The sequence below is a fragment of the Alligator mississippiensis genome, chromosome 13 (assembly GCF_030867095.1).
Source record: "Alligator mississippiensis isolate rAllMis1 chromosome 13, rAllMis1, whole genome shotgun sequence".
NCBI classification, from domain to species: domain Eukaryota; kingdom Metazoa; phylum Chordata; order Crocodylia; family Alligatoridae; genus Alligator; species Alligator mississippiensis.
The window spans coordinates 57,583,847-57,602,079 of record NC_081836.1 but is presented as its reverse complement, the minus strand read 5'-3'; the positions used below and the strand labels follow the sequence as shown (position 1 = coordinate 57,602,079).

At 49.4% G+C, this 18,233-nt stretch overlaps 1 protein-coding gene across 6 annotated transcripts in view; it reads right to left on the bottom strand.

The window, feature by feature from the left end:
* Positions 1–5,189: 5,189 nt before the first annotated feature.
* TSC2 (TSC complex subunit 2) overlaps positions 5,190–18,233 on the bottom strand; it is a 35,886-nt gene continuing 22,842 nt past the window's right edge. For 3 of the 6 annotated variants that reach the window (XM_059716464.1, XM_059716465.1, XM_059716468.1), the window contains 13 exons: positions 17,973–18,194; positions 16,969–17,184; positions 15,370–15,438; positions 13,148–13,308; positions 12,328–12,818; positions 11,453–11,528; positions 10,779–10,865; positions 10,072–10,258; positions 8,794–8,933; positions 8,484–8,562; positions 7,537–7,628; positions 7,179–7,277; positions 5,190–6,828 (listed from right to left, as the gene is read on the bottom strand). In XM_059716464.1, the coding sequence (XP_059572447.1) occupies positions 6,661–6,828; positions 7,179–7,277; positions 7,537–7,628; positions 8,484–8,562; positions 8,794–8,933; positions 10,072–10,258; positions 10,779–10,865; positions 11,453–11,528; positions 12,328–12,818; positions 13,148–13,308; positions 15,370–15,438; positions 16,969–17,184; positions 17,973–18,194 (2,087 nt within the window). In that variant the 3' untranslated portion in view covers positions 5,190–6,660. The remainder of the gene's footprint in view (positions 6,829–7,178; positions 7,278–7,536; positions 7,629–8,483; positions 8,563–8,793; positions 8,934–10,071; positions 10,259–10,778; positions 10,866–11,452; positions 11,529–12,327; positions 12,819–13,147; positions 13,309–15,369; positions 15,439–16,968; positions 17,185–17,972; positions 18,195–18,233) is intronic. The other 3 variants (XM_059716466.1, XM_059716467.1, XM_059716469.1) reach the window with 1 other exon arrangement.

Sequence of the window (18,233 nt, the reverse complement as noted above, 5' to 3'; positions counted from 1 at the left end):
GCCAGCGTTTGGGGTCCGAGCCGGGACCCTCGGGAGACCGGCACCGTAGGGGAGCCTAATGCGCCCTGCCTGAGCTCAGCGCCAGCTTGCAGCGCGAGGATCGGGGCACGCGGGTACTGCCACGGGGCATCGTCCAGCCAGGCAGCTTCGAGCACGTGGTTTCCTGCTTCCCGAGCGACGGCGTCCTTGGGGATCGTCCTCAGCGGGTCCCGTCTTCGCCCAGATGCGGCGCGAGCAGCCGCGAGGCTCTCGCTTCGTTGCAGCCGGTACTAAGCAGAGCGGAGAAGAGCTCCGATTCGGATGGTATCAACCCAAAAAGCACAGGTTTCCGAACCACAAACAAAGCACGTGGATTCAACCCGAGGCAGGCCGATTATTTTTAAGATGCTTTACCAAGAATTGGTGCCAGGGCCGGCTCCAGGGGACTTCCCGTTCTCAACTGGCTGTGCCAAAGTGGGGCGAGAGGAGCCGCGCTCCCCGCTACGTTTAAGCATTTGTTGTTGTTTTGGGTTGTTTTTTTACTGACTTCTGGAATTCCCCGACCAGACACACAGTGGAGGAAAGCTACCAGTTTCCAAGAGGATATTTAATCCCACTTTATATGCATAGACAGTATTTAACACCAGCATCATCACTTAACTTCCAGTATCGGCTGAATTTATCCTCCAGAAATTCATGTTATTTGTATTTAATGACATTTGATATTAAAAAAAAAAAAAAAAAGAGAGAGAGGGAAAAAAAAAGCTGAATTCCAACAAAATCCGCATTACGCTGCCGCCCATGGAAACCAGCCCGTTGTGGAGGTGGTAACGGCACCAGCTCAACCAGGGGACTCGTTCGATCGGTCCCTTAGCGAGACGGGTACCGGAGCGCTGGCTTCGCTGCGGTCACCCTGCCCCGCCGGCGTCCCCCGCGCCCGGCGGCTGGGCTTGGGGGGGCGCGTTGCGTCGATGGCTTGGTTTGGTCGTTGAAGGAATGTATTGACATAAGTATATGTATTTTTTCGGTTTACTTTTTCGTATGTACTGCCCAGCACTTTAAACAATGCTTTCCTTGGCTGACGACACACGCGACCTTAACAAGAACGGGATAATATATCACGAAAGCAGTATTTTTTTTTTTAAATCGTAAGCTGAACGAGCAAACGGGTGATGTGAACGCAGCCCTCTCCCCTCCGCCCCGCAGCTGAAACAACCTCTGCCCGGGCCTGGGTGCCAGCGAGCCAAGCCCAGACCCTCCCTTAGCAAGGAGGCCAAGAGGCTCCATTCAGCAACCAGAAGCGCGAGGGGAAGGCAGGAGCTCCTCTCCGGTGGAAAGCAAGCACAATTTGCTTGACCGTCTGCCTCCGTCTGAGACGGGACGACGGTCGGGCTCCCTGCTCCGACTCTCTCCCACCCCTCCAGCTTAAACCGCAGGCCACGGCGTAGAGCAGCAGCTGGGCTCTGCTTCCTACGTCGTGCAGGCAGCTCACGGCCCCTTCTCCTGCCAGGACCAGGCAACACCCACGTGCCGGTCCCGGCCAGCCCCATCCTTCCCCCAAATTCTTCCCAGCTGCGCCAAGTGGTGCAGAACATCAGCAAACCTTCCCTGGCAGAGCCCACCCCCCGGCCTGCGTTCACGTCCCCGCTGCTGTTTGGCCTTATGTATTATTGTAAGTAATTTATACGGGGTTTTTAATGTATATATTTTTGTATGTTTGCTATATTTTCATAGCATCGGTACCGTGTTTGAAACCTGTAGATAGGAGACAGAACACTATTGTCAGAGTTATTTAAAGGATGTATGAAGTGCTTCTTCCGGGAATGTTCGTTGTATATAAAGTATTAGGTGTCCGAGCGCGTGGGGTGCGCGTGCTCTCGGCCACGCCAGGCTCAGGCCAGTCCGGCACTAGGTCCGGCCCTACAGCTGGAGCCGAGGGGCGGTGGGATCTCACGATGCACTTAGCTGGTCTCTTCCCCGTACCCCGCTTGATGCTCCCGAAATGCACCGGCGCGCTACAAGAGCCCTTGGAAACGAAAGGCCGATCGCAGCGGGGGCCGTTCTCGATGGTACAGGTGGCGCCTTGGACTCGGCCGTGTCTCGCTTCTCCAGCTGCATCTCTTGGGACGCCGGTGGATCACGCCAGAGCTCCCCCACCCAGAGGAGGAGAACACCCGCAGCAGGGGAACTGCACGCTCCTTTCCAGCCAAGCACTTTTAGGGGCTAGAGAGAGGGGCTTCCCTCCCAGGACACTTCCAGAGCAGTTTGCTCTTATCACCTCTTTGCACTTTATTCTCAGTAACCAGCTCCTGACGCTTTGTGCTTCATGCCGGGCGTCCGATGCCTTGCAGGTCAAGGCACAGCCATCAGGGGACACCCAGGCTCTCTCTTCCCTTGCTCTGTTCTTCCCTCTCCGCAGACACACAAACCCAGCAAGCGTGGGTGTTCACGAGCAGCCAAGCCCTGAAGTTTGTCCTTGTTGTGCAGATAGCAGGATCCAGCAAGAGGTTTTGGAAGGCGCCGGCGGGGGCAAGCCTCAGTGTTATGACGAGGATGAGGGTGGCTATCTTTAGCCAAAAGGCTATGTTGATTTAATGTGAAGTATGGACGTAGGTAGAGCGCAGACAGGAGGAAGTGGAAATAGTTGCCACAGGCTCTCTTCGCAGAGCTGACGGTAGAAGTGACGTCCTCGGGACGTCTGAGATGGCAGGTGGAGAGGGACAGAGGCCAGCTGGAAAGGCAGGGTGGGAGCACGTCACGGGCAGGAGAGGCACAAGCCAGGCTGTGGATCCTCGCAGCGCGTCCCACAGAGGCTGGGTGGCTTCCAAGCAGGGTTTCACTACTTGTCGTGCTAGAGCCCAACTGCATCAGCTCCGGGACTCCTTACAACGGCCCCGACCTGATGCTGCAAGTGAAGGACGCAAGCGTGACGTGTCCTCTTGCTTCTACTGCAACCCTTCAACCCCTGCAAGCCCTGCAAGCTCTTGGTTACACCCCCCTACCCCCCATCCCTAACCTCTGCCAGCTGGACCACCCCTCTTCCCACTGGGAAGGTAGCAAGGCTGGAAGATAGTGGGTTTGGGAAACACGATGGTTAAAGCCAGGCCTGTCTCCCCCATTGCTAACGGTAACGTGTGCAGCCCAGAGGCCACCGCTTGGAAAGGCCAAGGCGGACGGGATGCAGTGACAGCCACCCTCGTTGCTTGTAAATATTCGTGGCCACTATGGCACCAGGACGGCTGACACCATTTACCCGCCAAACGGGGCAACACTTAGGGAGGGATCCCACCCCTGCGCAGGGAATGGGTCTGTCTGGGCTGGCCAAATACAACGGCACGGTTGTATCAAGATGGTGTAGAGGGCAGGGATTTACACTTGAGAGTTAAAAGTAGTACAGTAAGGTGAATAACGAGTCTCAGAAATGAAGGCCTGTCAGCCAGCAGTATCTCCAAGATTACAGGGACCGGGTGCCACGGCACTGTCCCATGTGCTTGCTAACGGCCGATCTCACGGAAGCTGTGAGTTAAAAAGCAAAATTAAGACGCTTTCTTCAAGGCTCAGCCTCTCAAGGCTCACTACAATAGGTTACCCCCCCCTCCCCCCCCCCAGCCTTGAATGGGGTCATTTGAATGGAAGCTATTAGCGTGGTCACTCTAGGGAGCAGAAAGTCCCGTAGGTCAGAGGCCGTGGTGAACTGAAAGCCAGAGGAATTAGCATGTCCTTTCATAAGCTAATACAGGTGACTGAAGAGTTCGAGCCAGGATGCTGCCAAATGCAGAGAGTCAGGGATTTGTCCTTTCTCCAAGTTCGGAAGTAAAGGGAGCTGTTAGCAAGCGTGCTCTGTAGGCGTGCGTGCGTGCGTGCGTGCGTGCGTGTGTGTGTGCATGTCTTGGTGTGCAGGGGCTGCCAAGTGCTTCTAACTGAAGAGGAGCACAGATGGGATAAGACAACTGCTCTGCTTGCCTTCGAGCAGCATCTACAGAGCAGCTCTAGAGCCCACCAGTCACTTCAGCAAACGCCAGATGCTTCAGCGAGGGCCTGTGCGCCCGGCGGGTCGGTCCTACAGCTTCCAAAGCCATCCTAGTTCTCATAGCAACACTTAATTAATTGTACAAAGCCATCAGCCACATGCTCACAGACAAGGTCCTCCAAGTGCCACGACTAAGGCACCTAATACCCGAGAACTGAGCTTAGCTGCAGCCTGAACTATTAGTCACGAAATCATATTCCTTGTCAGCAGCAATAAAAACTTGACTTGTATCCCGAACCGATACATACTCTTGAATGTATATTTTGTGCTATAGTCACCAAAAGATGGTTTCTTATTTATTGCCTTAAGTCTCACAATGATGCAACAGTATCAAGCTGCTTAATAAAGAACCCTATCAGCTAGTTAAGGAGGGTGGGAATGGGATGGGAAATTTATATAATGCTTTTTTTTTTTTTTTTTTAGCATTGGATTGTCTGGACCAAGACATCCGGTGTTGCCTTCTGGTCACTGTTACGTTTTGCGAACAAAAAATATCTTATTTTGTAACTGTGGGAATGTTTCTTACAAGTGACAAAGTCCAATAAAAAAAAATCGTGGACTGCTAAGCAATCGTTCTCCTGTGCTTTTGTGAGCCGTCCGCATCCCCCTCAAGCAGCCAGGGTCTAAGGCACGACTGCCTGAAAGATGCATGCAAAAGGCTCTGCTTTAGGATGGATGACCCTGTATTCAACGCGTCTGTCCAGTAAGCGCCTCTAACACTAATGCAGAACGTGTCCCAGATAAAAACGGGATGACGGACAAGCGGAGTTTGCTTGACACGGGGGTTAGAAACAAAGGCCACGTGACTCCACGCGTGTTATTTGAAGTTGTGGCATGTGCTTAAAGGCCACTGCACATTTTAACATCGCCTCTAGGTCACCATTCAAGTCGGGCCCCTCGCACACCACGTCAGAGAAAGAAGTCGATGTTTCCACAACGGCCTGCCTCTCGCAGCTGACGAGGCGCCACACTAGACTGTTTCGGCCTAGTGATCCCTCCCCGTAAGGGGTGGGCTGCCCATGATTGTGCCCTGCTGTTGTCTACCGTTCTTTGTGCCAACTTCCCATGTTTTGTTAGGCCTACCCCACGGGTCCAAGAGCAAGAAGAGGGAACTGCATCGCGTCGCTGACAAAGCAGCTGACTGATCCAATGCAAGAAGCTGCCCGTGCGCCGAGCCCAGTCTCCATACAAACACCTTTATTTCGTTTACGAGCTACACCCGCTCGGAACAGGACCCACACGAGAGGCACCAAACAATCCTGGATTGCCTGGTAGCTCCTCTCCTCTTCCTCCTTCCCTACCTCTCAAGCAACTCCAACATAGCTAGGTTGACCTTCGGTACCATTTACCAGCTCTCCGATCTCTGGAAGCTATTCAGTCATTCAGTTCACTAGCAAAAAGCACGAGCCGGTCACAGTATACAGTTTCTCCCATGACTGTAATGTAGTGTCTGATGCCCTTCTCTTACCACAGGAAGGACAACCCAATTCCAGGCCTTTCTTGCACACATCTGTGTTAGAAAGCTCCTTACAAAACATCCCAGCTGCTGGGCTCCAGCTGAGAGGCTGCGGCTGTGCGAGATGCCCAATACAAAAAGCTTGTATGAAAGCCATGCAGTTAGCAGGCCTGAGGAAGCCACGGACTGGAGGAAGGGCTCGAGGTGAGGGTATATCAGAAAGCAATTCAGCGTCTTCTGTGCACAGCCAGTCCCCTCGTCAGAAAGTACCTTCCAACTGGATGGGCAAAAGAGGGACAAGTTATTCCCCTGCTTTCTTGCTCCATCCTCGGTCGCCAGTCCATCGGAGGCTTCATCACTGAATCGACTAGGAGCAGCATTCGGCCTCTGGTTAGTTCACGATTTGTAACACGAGCTCAAATCATCTGTTGAATCCCGGGTTAAAATGGAGTCTTTGTGATGCTCCAGTCTGTTCAGAGCGAGCGATTTCAGCTTTACTCGCCTCTCAAGGCCATATATCATTATGGTTTGTTAAGAGACAAACAGACAGGTCTCCCTGGAAACTTAAGATTTGTTTTTCTTCTTCAACTGGTAATGCGTGAAACCAAATGACCCTACTCGGTTTGAGCCAGGGTAGAGCAAGTCTGAGAATGGATGCCACTCTCTTGAGCACTAAGGGGCCTCCATGCAGGGAGAGGGGCAGCAAGATCTCTAGCACTGAAAGTCTGTGCTTGCAACACCCAGTCCATCGTGTCCTGTTTTTAAACTAGGCGCATTTTCTGCATGCTCTGACCATGTGATGAACAGAGGACAGCGTCCTGCCTTGATGCTTTGCCACTCTTCAGTTTAGAAAACTGGTTCTGAAGCATCCCCGGGAAAAGAGCCCTTGCAAGAAAGCTGCTATCAGAGAGGTCTCCAGACACAGGAAGATGAAATGTCTGGCCTCAGTCCTTTCCAGCATGAGCAGCCGGGGTAGAAAATCTTTATCATATTTGATGGTGGGCAAGACAAAATGATGGCATATGTAAATCCAAGTCACATGGCACAGGTCATCACTAGCTCACACACTAAAGCAACACGGGCACACCTAGCTGGCCAAGTCCTGGCGGTCTCCCTGGGCAGCAGTCTGTTAGCATGTGGGGTGAAGAGGGTCCATCACCTCGAGTGCCAGACAGCTGACACGGATCAGATGGGGTTACACAAACTCTGTGAAGTCATCCACGGAGGAAATCAGCCTCTTCCGCTGCCCCGTTTCATAGGTCGGCGGTGGGTCCTGCGGCACATGGGGAGGGGGCTTGGCAGGGGCAGAAGGATGTATCTGCAGAGGGAAGCCGGGTGCCTGGTACTGTGTTTCTTCGCGTAGCTAAAGACAGGTAAAGGGAACAAGTCAAAGACGCCTTGACAAACTCCCCATCCTCATTTCCATTCACACTGGGCATGTTAACAGACCCAGCTCATATCATTGCCGTTTCGATTTCAATACTGCCAGTCCGGCACAATCCTGCCAGGTGGTAGCCAATGAAAACAGAGGGCTCTGTAGTGGCCTGGAGGTATTGTCACACTTGCTAGACTTTAGTCCTGCGTTTTGGAAGCGTACCCATCCCACCGTCACTCACAGGATTCAGAGGGGAGTTCTCCCCCGATGCCTAACTGCAGCTATCCATGTTACACATGCAATATTGCATGGAGAGAAAGATATAAAGCTTGCATTACCCGGTGTCTCAGCCTCTTGATATGACGGAGCCTAGCAATCCATTTCGACGGGTAGGTGTCTGTAGGGTTGGATCTGCTATGGTGGACCTGGGAAGCCATCTGATTGAAAGAGAAATTTCAGAGCGTGCAGTGACCACGGCAAGAAACTTGAGAGCTTGTTTCTAGGAGCAGTTTACCAGTCCTGCAAATTCAACTTGATTTCTAAAGTTCAGATGCTAAAAATCTGATTCACTTGGTTATTCGAGAGAAATAACCATCCGATTAAATTCTTTCACCCAACTATATTAATCTCCTTGTGGGAGATGACAACTGATCCTAGGAAAGGCAACGGCCCTTGGAGAAGCCGGGCGGTACTCACGTTGGCATGCAGGGCCATCTGGCGTGCTACGAACGGCAGGTTCTTATCCGAGATGATCTTAGCCACGCTTGTGTCCACGAGCCCTTCCATATCTACCGTTCAAGGGGAAAGATTTTCACCTCTTGTGAAAGAAAGGTTAAAACGGCAGAACAGGACAGAACTGGCTGGTATCCTCTCTTCAGAGGGTGGGTTAAATTGAACCTCAGGAGGATTTTCAGATCTTAGAGAATCAGAGTTGTGGGGGGAAGTGGAGAACATTTCCCTCTCCCATCCATTTGTCTCCAAAAAGGTCCTCAGAAAGCATCACACCTTTTATTCTAACAGTGCCCACAGTATACTGGCTCCCAAACTGGCTGCTCCCCATACAAGCCTTTCCCAGAGATCCTACCCAGTCAATCACCCCCCGAAGCAGAGGCGGGGGCAGAACATTTCCCAGTGGCGTTGCTTCAAAGTAAGAGGTTTTATTAGCAAAGTCCACTGGTGAGAGGGGAGTGAGAGGTACAGCTGGAGAGCAGTCGTGGTGGGGGATCTGGGTGAGAGAGAGGAAGTTCCAGAAATCCTACATGCACCTTTTTAATTGGAATGACAACACCCTAGCGACTCCTCCGGCGGACGCTCAGAAAAGCACTGGTGACCCCTCAGGTGCCTCTCCAGCTGCCCACAGCCATGTATTGCACTGCTGGGAGGAAACTGGAGGACAACCTGCCGGGATGGTGGCCCCTTGAAAGTGTCCTGAGGCATCCTGCACACCCGCTGGCCACCCAGCCATTCCCTTAATGAGGAGATGTCCCTGTAGGGAAGCCACAGGGCACGGGCTTAAGGCGTTAGAGAATTCCTCTTAAGTTTTATTCACCTGAGACATTTAAGGCCATTCTCACGAGGTGAAGGAAGTTGCTGGGCCCAGGGGCATAAATACACTTTAAAGCAGACGTCAAGACCCACCCTACCTTTCCGACACTGGAGCGTCACTAGGTTACAATCGTAGTCCAGCGGCGTGATGATAACATGCACAAAGTTGAACTGGCCCTAGCGAGGAAACAGTAAAAAGATCTTCAAAACAGAAGCAGAGATGAGACCACAGCCTTATTTTTAATGGCAGCCAATATTGACTGCGCTGGGGTCAACTCCCTGGTGTGACCGAATACCCCAGGTATTCAGCGATCCCCATTCACAGCCTAAGCAAGACTAATTTAGAAAAGACTCGAGGTCTTACAAATAGTGCGATAGCTGTTTCAAAGCAGACCCCAGGTTTCCTACCTTGATGGTTCCCAGTTTAAAATCTTCCCCCGAGTCGTTGTAAATGATGGAAACAAAATCGTTCCCAAGGTGCCTCTTCTTGTCGCAGCGATATTTATCCAAATCCTTTGTGGGCATCAAAGTAGCGATGTGAAAAATGGCTGAAAACCAAGCAAACAATAGGTTGGAACGGAAAACAGCTTTACTGGAGATACTCCACGTAGCCACTGAGACGGGAGGGATCTCCATGGGCTCTGTGGTAGTAATACTCAATGTACTTGTCTAAATATCAAAAGTGACATCAGGGCTGTCACAACGAAGAAATCTGCTTCCTCCCTGAATACGCTTGTTCAGGTTTTTAACAGCCAGATCCTCCTGGCTCCCATTCTACCTGCTTTACCACGCACAGGGGACATGTCTAAGTGATGCTTCAGCCAATTCTCCAACGAGCAACCTGAACGAAACACCGCAGCGCTCTGCCTACTCCAGGTGTTTCCAAGGGCCAAAATAGCCCTCTATGATCCTGGTATCAGGGAAGTGGGCTCAGTAGTTCCTGAGCAATCTCACTCATCCCAATACACATCAGGGATGAATGTGAAGAGTTCTACTAAAGACAGGGTAAAGCTGGCAACAGGGCAAGGGGTAAGTGATGGGAAAATGTTTTGGGGCAGTCTGAGCGGCCACAACAACACTAGGAAAGGGAATTGGCTTTTGCAGGGAAAAGTTAACTGCCTTAAACATATTGTCTTTCACTGCAGGGGGTGCATGGTGCTGTGGCACACTTGGTCACAATATACCACACTGTTGTCTGAATATACCCCTCGAAAGGCTTTGATGTGCTCAGAATTCTTCAAGCTCATCACTATAAAACAACATTTGGTTTGGGGGAATACAACAGCCCACGAAAATACAACAGGCTTGACAGAAAGAGATAAAACCAGGTCTAATTTCCAATAGGGCAGTCTATTTCTAGGGTATGTAGCAGGATATTTTTGCCCAAACGCCTCATTCCTTCCTGCATACCGGTATAAAACGTTGATTCATAGATTCACAGATGCTAGGGTCGGAAGGGACCTCAATAGATCATCAAGTCCGACCCCCTGCATAGGCTGGAAAGAGTGCTGGGTTTAGAACAACTTGATGGGCAGAACAACTTGCAAACAAAACCCAGAGAAAACCTTCTTTACCAGTTCCTAAAAAAAGTGATGTGATATAGGCAGGAGAGCAGCTCTGCTAACTTCTCGTGTGTTAAAGCATCCTTCCTGCACCAAGAAACACATAAACCTCAAGAAACCTTACCTTGCATAATGTCATCATGCCAGCAGTAAGTAAACTGCCCGTCCTCCCCGCACACATCCAGACCACCAAGGTAAATTTTATCAGGCTGGCAGTCTTTGAGCTCAATGAGCTTCCCTAAGCCCGTCAGGAACTCCGTGTATCTGTAGGAGCCGTGTTCATTCGACAGAATGGCAATTTCATTGTTGGTCTAGGAGAGAACGGGAAGTCTCATGAGGATGCTAGATCACTCCTTCACCCTCTTGATGCTTAAGTGATTCACTTGGCCTAGGAGTGCTTTGAACGTGCCCCAAAAGTGGCAAGCAGAGCATAAGCAGTGACTCTACCCGGGGAGAACAAGAGCTACTTAAGACGCCAAAACATTAACAGGTTTTGGGCTGGGGAAGCCTGGCAGATTCTAGAGCTGCAGGAAAGAAGTACCTCTGCTGTTAAGCATCACCCAAAAAGAGAATATTCTCTCTTTGCTACTGAACAGCAAAGACCCACAAACTAAGTGAAATGGAAGCAGAAGTCCTGCACCAGCATTAAAGGAAACCTCGTGGTTCATGGCACTTTGCCACAGCCTGTGCACTGCTGCGTAATCTGGGAAAGCAAAGAACAAAATGGAGCCACTTTAAGACGGGCAGAAACCCCCAAGTTCCAGTGATGTTGCTGGATTCTCATTAAACTGGTGCAAACTGGTTTATGCATTTGCACATGTGAAGACTTACCTGTCCTTCTCCAACATACAGCACTGCGATCTTGTGGGTATCATAAGAAGGGATTTGATCTAGGAGCTGCACTGATCTCTCAAATGTCTAGAAAGAAGAAAGGGTAACTTGTAATTTCTTTGACTGTCACTGATACACAAACCCACTATACGCCTTGATACTATCAACTGAGCAAGAGATTACTGAGGAATAAGTGTCCTGGAGACTGGGAAACCTACTCCCCAGGTCATTTTCTCCTTGAAGGAAGGATATCACAGCCCAAAGCTGTAGTTGCCATTGGACCCATTGCTGCTCCCCCCACAACATTTACTGACCTGCACAATTCGTTACCATTGAGTTTTCTCTTAACCAGGGATAGTGCCTGCTGGCCTCTGCCAGTCATCCCCTAAACTGACAATTTTTTAGTGACCTTCTCCAATATATTTTGCCCGATTTCATCCTGTGCTTCTAACACCAATGCAACAATTCGTCTGCTTGCTGAGAAGCTAAAGAACGTGGGTAACAAGCCACAGCTTTGGAGACTAAATATACTGCTTGGCCCCTACTGGCTCCAGGAGTGGAAAAAGCAGGATCTCATCTCTTTGGCAGTTCATTAGTGAAGTAAGGGTGTCAATAAGTGATGCTTCAAGTGTTAATATTAAGAACACACACCATGATAATAAAACCTTACCCACCTCATTTGGCAACAGAAGGGGCTTGTTGGACTCATCTCCGAAGAACGGGGAGTGATACAACTGCAAAAACACAAAGCTGGAAAAGAGAAATGAAATCCAGTTACCTTAAAAATAACGCCTGTGTCAATCGGGGGGCACGCAATCGCATTTTCAGAGGGGGTGGAAACAAAGAGCCAGCCAAGCACAACTGTGCAGCAAGGTCACCGTCAGTATTTGACGCAGCTACAGTTTCTGCCGAGCCACAGGCCGTAAGAGGGTCATTTTGCTCAGTGGTGACAGAGGACAGACTACCAGTCCTTGCAGCAGACAGAGGGACAGGAATCCAATGCTGCAGTGTGGCTGTGCATTCACTTCCAAACTAGAAGAGGAATGAGGCCTCTTACCCCAGGCTCTGCTGAATATTTCACAAATTAAACATGGCCCCACCCAAGTATCTTCTGAATTAATGCTTTGGGTTGCTACCAAGCCTTCAGGCTCAAAAATGCAACAAGTCTAAGTTTGCTTTTCACTAGTTGTGCTGCGTAACGTTGCACGTGTCAGTCTGCTTGGACAACAGGACTGGGCGGCAGTCAGTGCCCTTCCCTACATCCCCACTATTGGAAATACAATTACATGGTGGGTTCCAAACCGGAGGAATGGGTTTTCTTTGGTCCGCAGTTCAGGTGGTGGGTATTAAACCATGGATTGCATTACAAAAATCAAGTCACACCTACCTGTTCAGCTTTGGTCTTGTAAACCCTCCAATACCTATATGTTGGATTTAAACAAGTCTAACTCTGCTTCCAATAATCACAGCCCTGTGACATTACTTAAAAAGAAAGAAGTTAAAAAGAGGCTCCTTGTATTTCCAGCTGTAGACATATCCACCCACCCACCTTGGGTTTATTCCAGGTACTTTCTCTGCATTGGAGGCAGCTGTTCTGCTCTTGAAGGCATCTCTCTCGATCCTTTTTCCCCTCTTGGAGGGGGCTGAATCGGAGATGGTGTACCCTCTGGGGCGGTAGCCACTGGGTGAGCGAGGAGAAGAGGAAGACATGCTGGCTGTGCCGGTCATTTTAGCATCCTCCCCCTGGCTCAACCAGCTTCCAAGTACTTCTCCTTCCAAGTTCTCAGACTGAGATTTCGACTTCACTTCCGTGCTCAGCTTTCCGATTCCTTCTCTGCCATTCGCGTCCCTGAGGACTTCCTGCAGTGTCTGAAGTTCGGGGGAAGAACTGGATTTGCTGAGCGGCTGCGAAGGCTGGAAGGAAAGCTCCTCCAGTGCCCGGCCATCTTCTGAATGGATGACCCTTCCAATGGGAATCCCGACAGGAACCAAGTCATCGGATCTCAGGGATTTCTCTTCCTGACTAGACGTCGAGGAGGACTTAAAGGAAAAGCCAAAAAAAAAAAAAGCAGGGGTCTGAGGAGCAACTCAACCATGAAAAGTCATGAGAAGCCACACATGAGACACCGCACCAGACGGGGAGCTAGTCACCACCCAAACCCGCTACCACTCAAACACAGGCAGATAGGAGAACATTTGCCTTTACTACTACCGATGTTCATGCAAGCAGGACATCTTATGGACCCTCTATCCACGCAACCCATGTAAACGTTTCCACTGTCAGCTGGCCACCAAGAGCACAACTGGTGGCTCTTTACAAGGGACGTGTACAACTCAGGAGGTCCTTCTCCACGCGGAGATGTGCTTACCCTGCTGTACGGTTCTTTGGGTTTACCAAACTTCTCCTCGCTCAGGGACGGCTCCGAGGATGTGGCCTCAAAGTCTTCAATCTCCTGAGACTCTGTTGGGGAATCGGCCTCTTTTAGCTCCATCTCCGACGGGCTCCCCTCTTCCAAAACCACGGCTGATTCTACCGAGACACGAACAGAGTAACTGAGGCACGTAGAGAGGAGCGGTATGGCGGGACCCCGTCCTTTCCTCAGAAGTACCAGCCTTTTCCCTCCTAGGATCGTAACTGAAGGCCATATTGGAAGCGTGGGATCTCCCTGATCACAGAGTGCAGACTTTAACGTCCCAGGTTCCTCATTACAGGTTTTCCTTTTGCATAGAATAATCTGTTGACTTACCCTCGTGCCAAAGGGCTGGGCTACTTCGGTCAGACCAGGGGGAGTGGTGTCAGATTGTTAACAATGAACAAGTAGTGGATAAATAATGGAGAAAATGGGTCCTTAGGCATCTTACTACTCAGCTGTCAGGACAGAGAGTAATTACAGAGATGCAAGGAAGTGCAAAGTTAGCTTCGAAGTAAATAGGCAATGAAAACAAATTCTATGCAAGTAGCAAAAGAATAAGCCTTGTATATGGCAAATGTCCCTGTACGTTATGTTGGCTTAAGAGGAGATTAAAATGACTAGAGGCTATTCCCTTGCATTTTTGGCATCTTTCCTAATATTCCTCAGGAGAAGTTAACCAGTATAGCCCAAGTCGCACCTAATCCAAATTCTGCAGCAACACTAGGACAATCTGCATGTGGTATCTGATCAGACAAATTGTTAATGAGATCAGGCTGACACGAAACCACTTGGAGACCCTGTGCATGACGGAGAGAGGTTATTGGGACGGGTAACCAAGTGTCTACAATACTCAGCTACCGTGAACACAGGAGTGAGTATGACTGAAGACTTCTGTTGGCCTTTTTTTTTTGTCCTGAGGAAAAGGCTGAAGTACAGGAGGCTTCCCGTTATGTACACATAGAATTGGAAGACCAATCTGAAAGGCTAAGATTTGTTTTCCAAAGTGAAATTTAAAGAAATAAAATTAGCACACACACAAAATAATAATAATAATTAAAAAAAAAAGAAATCAGCAAAAAATCACTAAAGCAGCCTTCCCTGGATTGATTTCAGCTCACGGGGCCAAAAGTTATTTCAAAGAAGCAATTAAGAGTTAGCACTGCGCACACATACCTTCTAAAAACGTGCTGATCTGGTTAGCTGTCCAAGCCAGAACACACCTGCACATACTCAGTGCTTTCAACTTCCCTACTTCTAACATTACTGTCAATTTTACTGGCGTTTTTAAATAATTTGAGCGCTCACTAATTACACCGTAGGTGGAAGCGGAGTAATCTGAGTACAGAAGAGAAGTGCAGAAGAGTCTTGTATGGCAGCATCTGCGTGTCATTTTAATAGCATCGTGCCAACACAGCAATTGAGAACAGCTACTGCTCAACACCAGATTTTTCAAACGAAGGAATGGAAGTGGAAGGGAAGTTCGCTCACTCAATTAAATCATAAAAGCACTGCACTTTAGCAATGCAACGCAAATGCTGTGCTTATGGGTGTGCATTTTATTTGCATCTAGTTTGTTTAGAAAATAGATGTTACCATAGCAAGTGGGAAAAGATATGGACACTGCTATTGAGCCTACAGAAAGCTACCATTTATCATGCTTCTCTTTGAAAGCTTCTATTTTTATTTTCAAAACTTGCACCCAGCAACTACGCTGTAGTATCAAGACAGCCGTACACTTCAGATTAGCTTCGTAGGGCCAGCGCTAGCCGGCTCTCAGTAGGCTGAGCAATGCTGGCTTGCTTTTACATTTAGTTGCAAAAGCAGCATTCCAGGTGACACTCACAGAAGTGGGAGCTTTCTACACTAACAGGACATCATCCCAATTGCAAGACTGAGCTGAGAAGTCAGGGAATTCAGATCTTTTTGTGTGCCCCTCTATAGTCTAAGCCCCATGAGTCATGACCCATCCAAAAAGTTGCATTCAAGTTACTTGCAAATGTCGTATCTGGCTTGGACTTCTTCATGCTAGTCAAGATCCCATTCGTTGAGTATAATGAGACCAGGTACAAACAGGAAACATGGAAGGGGTGATGAGGTATGAGGGACACGGTTGCTATGAATCAGAGGTGTTCTTCTATGGCAATAACTTTGTTTTCCTTAAAGAGAGATAAATATACCTGCCCAGGATATGCTCCTGTGCAACTTGCCTTGACAACTGGACTGGTACATGGAAGAGAAAGAGGCCACTGCAAAGGGAAATCAAGTGAGCCACTACATCAGAAGGAAGGAGAGACTACATATGAAACAAATTAAAAAGCACAGAGATAACCGTAACCAAGAGCCTATTTAAAAAATAATTAAATCAAATGAAAAGGAAAGAACAAGCTGGGATAGTATCACTAAGTGTAAAAAGGGAAGCTTTTAGGGTACAGGAACTAGTCAACACATACAGGGAGGCATAAATACATTCAAACAATGCAGACTCAACTTGCTCTCTTGGAAGAAAGAAGATTGTCCTTTAAAAAAAAAAAATTCTGAAAGAAGGATCATCTCTAGCAGCGCAAACCAGAAATGGGTCCACTCTCCCTACCATACACACACGGCAGAGGGTCATTTTTTAAGCATTTAAAGCATTTAAAACACAGCAGAATAATTAAGAATGCGCACGAGATTTAGCCTCCAAAAAGACAGGAATACCGTGCACACCGGCATCATCATCTCAGCTTCCCGCACCGATTCTGACAAACTGAGTTGTCAGCTTAATGTGGACATCGCTGAAATAATTTGCTGTACACCCAAAACCCCAGGAGAGCTCCGATTCAGACTTAGCAGCTTTTTTAGGGTTTCTAAAGAGATCAGGTCGGAGTCTAGGGAAACGCAAGAACCTGTGCCAACTCTAGAGCCACAAACAAGCCACTGAAGCAAATAAAGGATGTTCAGAACAGTTCTCTGCTGAATTCTGCATTTTGCCCTCCAGCTTAACTGCCTGAATTTGTGTACTCAGTGACTTGGAAAGGATAATATTAGACACTGTCTGAAAGGTCTCAGTGTAGAGGGAGGCTTTTTTTAATGGAGCGAATCTGAAAGCGAGCATTTTTAACTGGGTTTCCAGGCAGTATACTCTTCAGCTAATATGAGCGTAGGGTTTCGCCACCGCTATCATCAGTTCTGCTTCACAGGTGTTCGAGCTGAGCGTCCTACACTGCTTCTGGCAGTGTGTTGACTGGATCTGCTCTGAGCTGGGCACACTCACATGATGTAAGATGTCACCAGCCTTTCTGATTTAGGGCTCGATGTCTTCCGGGCATAGAAAAGTTCTAATTAACCCTGTTTAAAAGCCCATAACCAGAAGCTTAAGTCTGTAAAACCCAGGACTGAAGATCCAGCAGCTGCGAACATACCCACAAGCACAAAGAAGCGAGCTCTGCAACAACCTCAAACCACTGATAGAAGCATGGATGGGTCGGGACCATTTCACATGGGACGTGTTTAGCTTCAGGTCACTCAAACAGCTTCGTCTGAGATGCCAAGGGTGGGGAAGGAAAGAAGCCATCTTTTCCATGGTTCTTTAGATGTGATGAGTGAAAATGCTCTCCCTGGCTCTAATGTGATGCAAAGAACTGCCTTTGTCCCTTCACCCCCCTGCCCTTGCTGCTTTATACCTTATGCTGCTACATTTGGAGCCTGGGCAGTAGTAGCTCATGTCTGACACCTTAGTGTCACCTCACAACAGGATACAAGCTACTGGGGACACATTGGGACTGGCCACCTCTCACCTGTATTGGAGCGCTGCAGAAGGGATGGTTTGGCTGTGCCGGTGGCCAAGCTGGAGGAAGGGACCGAGAGGGACTTGTAGAGAGCAGTCTCCCGGTGCTCCTTGAAGCGCTCGGCAGCCATGAGCGCGTTGGACAGCTCTTGCAGCGGCATGTTGTTAATGTCTGACGAGAAGGGGCTGAGAGGGTTTTCCAGGCTCATGAGCCAGCTCGTGTTACCTGGAGAGGATGGAAGAGGGAGATTCTCGCTCCAGGCAGCTCTGCTGACTGGACACTGCCCTGGGATGGAGGCTGTGCAGTCAAAGGGTCCCCTCCTGACCAGCTGGCTCAGCTAATTTCACATTTTAAACAAGAGCCAGTCCCCAGCACCTTATGATCCTTCCCCTTGTACCCCCAAGCTCTTCAGCACTGCTGCCTACAGCTCAGCAAAGCAGACTCCCAGAAGGTTTCCGAGTGCTGAGTGGGAGGACACAAGGTCATTTTAAATCACTCTCTCTCAAAGCAGCCTCCAGCTGAAGCACGCAAGTCCTGCTTCAGCACACACTTTGGAAAGTGCATGTGTTCAGGAGCTTAACTTCTGTGCACAATAACGCCCCGACTACCCTGCCCCAAACAGCAGCCACTTGCAGCATTGGTGCTCCGGCTACGAGCCTTGTTTGCCCTCTAAACTGAGGGGCTGGAAATAGATCTGTAGGAAGGCACCCAGCATAGGTCTGAGCTACAAGCACCACACTGAAGGGATGGCTAAGTGCCCACGTGGTGTCCCAGGCTGTCAGTGCAGTGGCATTTCTTTTCCATTAATAAGGACTCGTTTCACTCTTCCCACCCACAGCCCTTGTGACTTGGTATCGTTAAAAAGTGTGATTTCTGGGACTCGGGTGACAAATTAAAAACTTAGGAGCAGAGACAGCCAGGAAGAGATCCTTTCTCACTTTCCCACCTGGGTATTCTTATACAGACCCCAATTCCTTAGCACGTCACACACAGAAGGCCCCTGGATTAGATACCTGTGGGTCTCCGCACGAGGATTTCTGCCCAGCCCTGCGTCAGCAGCGGGACGTACGCAGCCAGGCTCGCCTTCTCTTTCTGCAGAGGAGTCTGGGCAGCAGAAGCAGCCTTCTCTGTTCGAGCAGCAGAAGCCGGAGGGTTCTGTAAGCCCTGGGGCACAGAACTGCTGGGGAAATGGGAGCCGGACGTCTCCAGGGCACCGACACGCAAGGCATGGCCACCTGGCGGGAGGAAAAATGGGGGAAGGTGAAGAAAGGGAG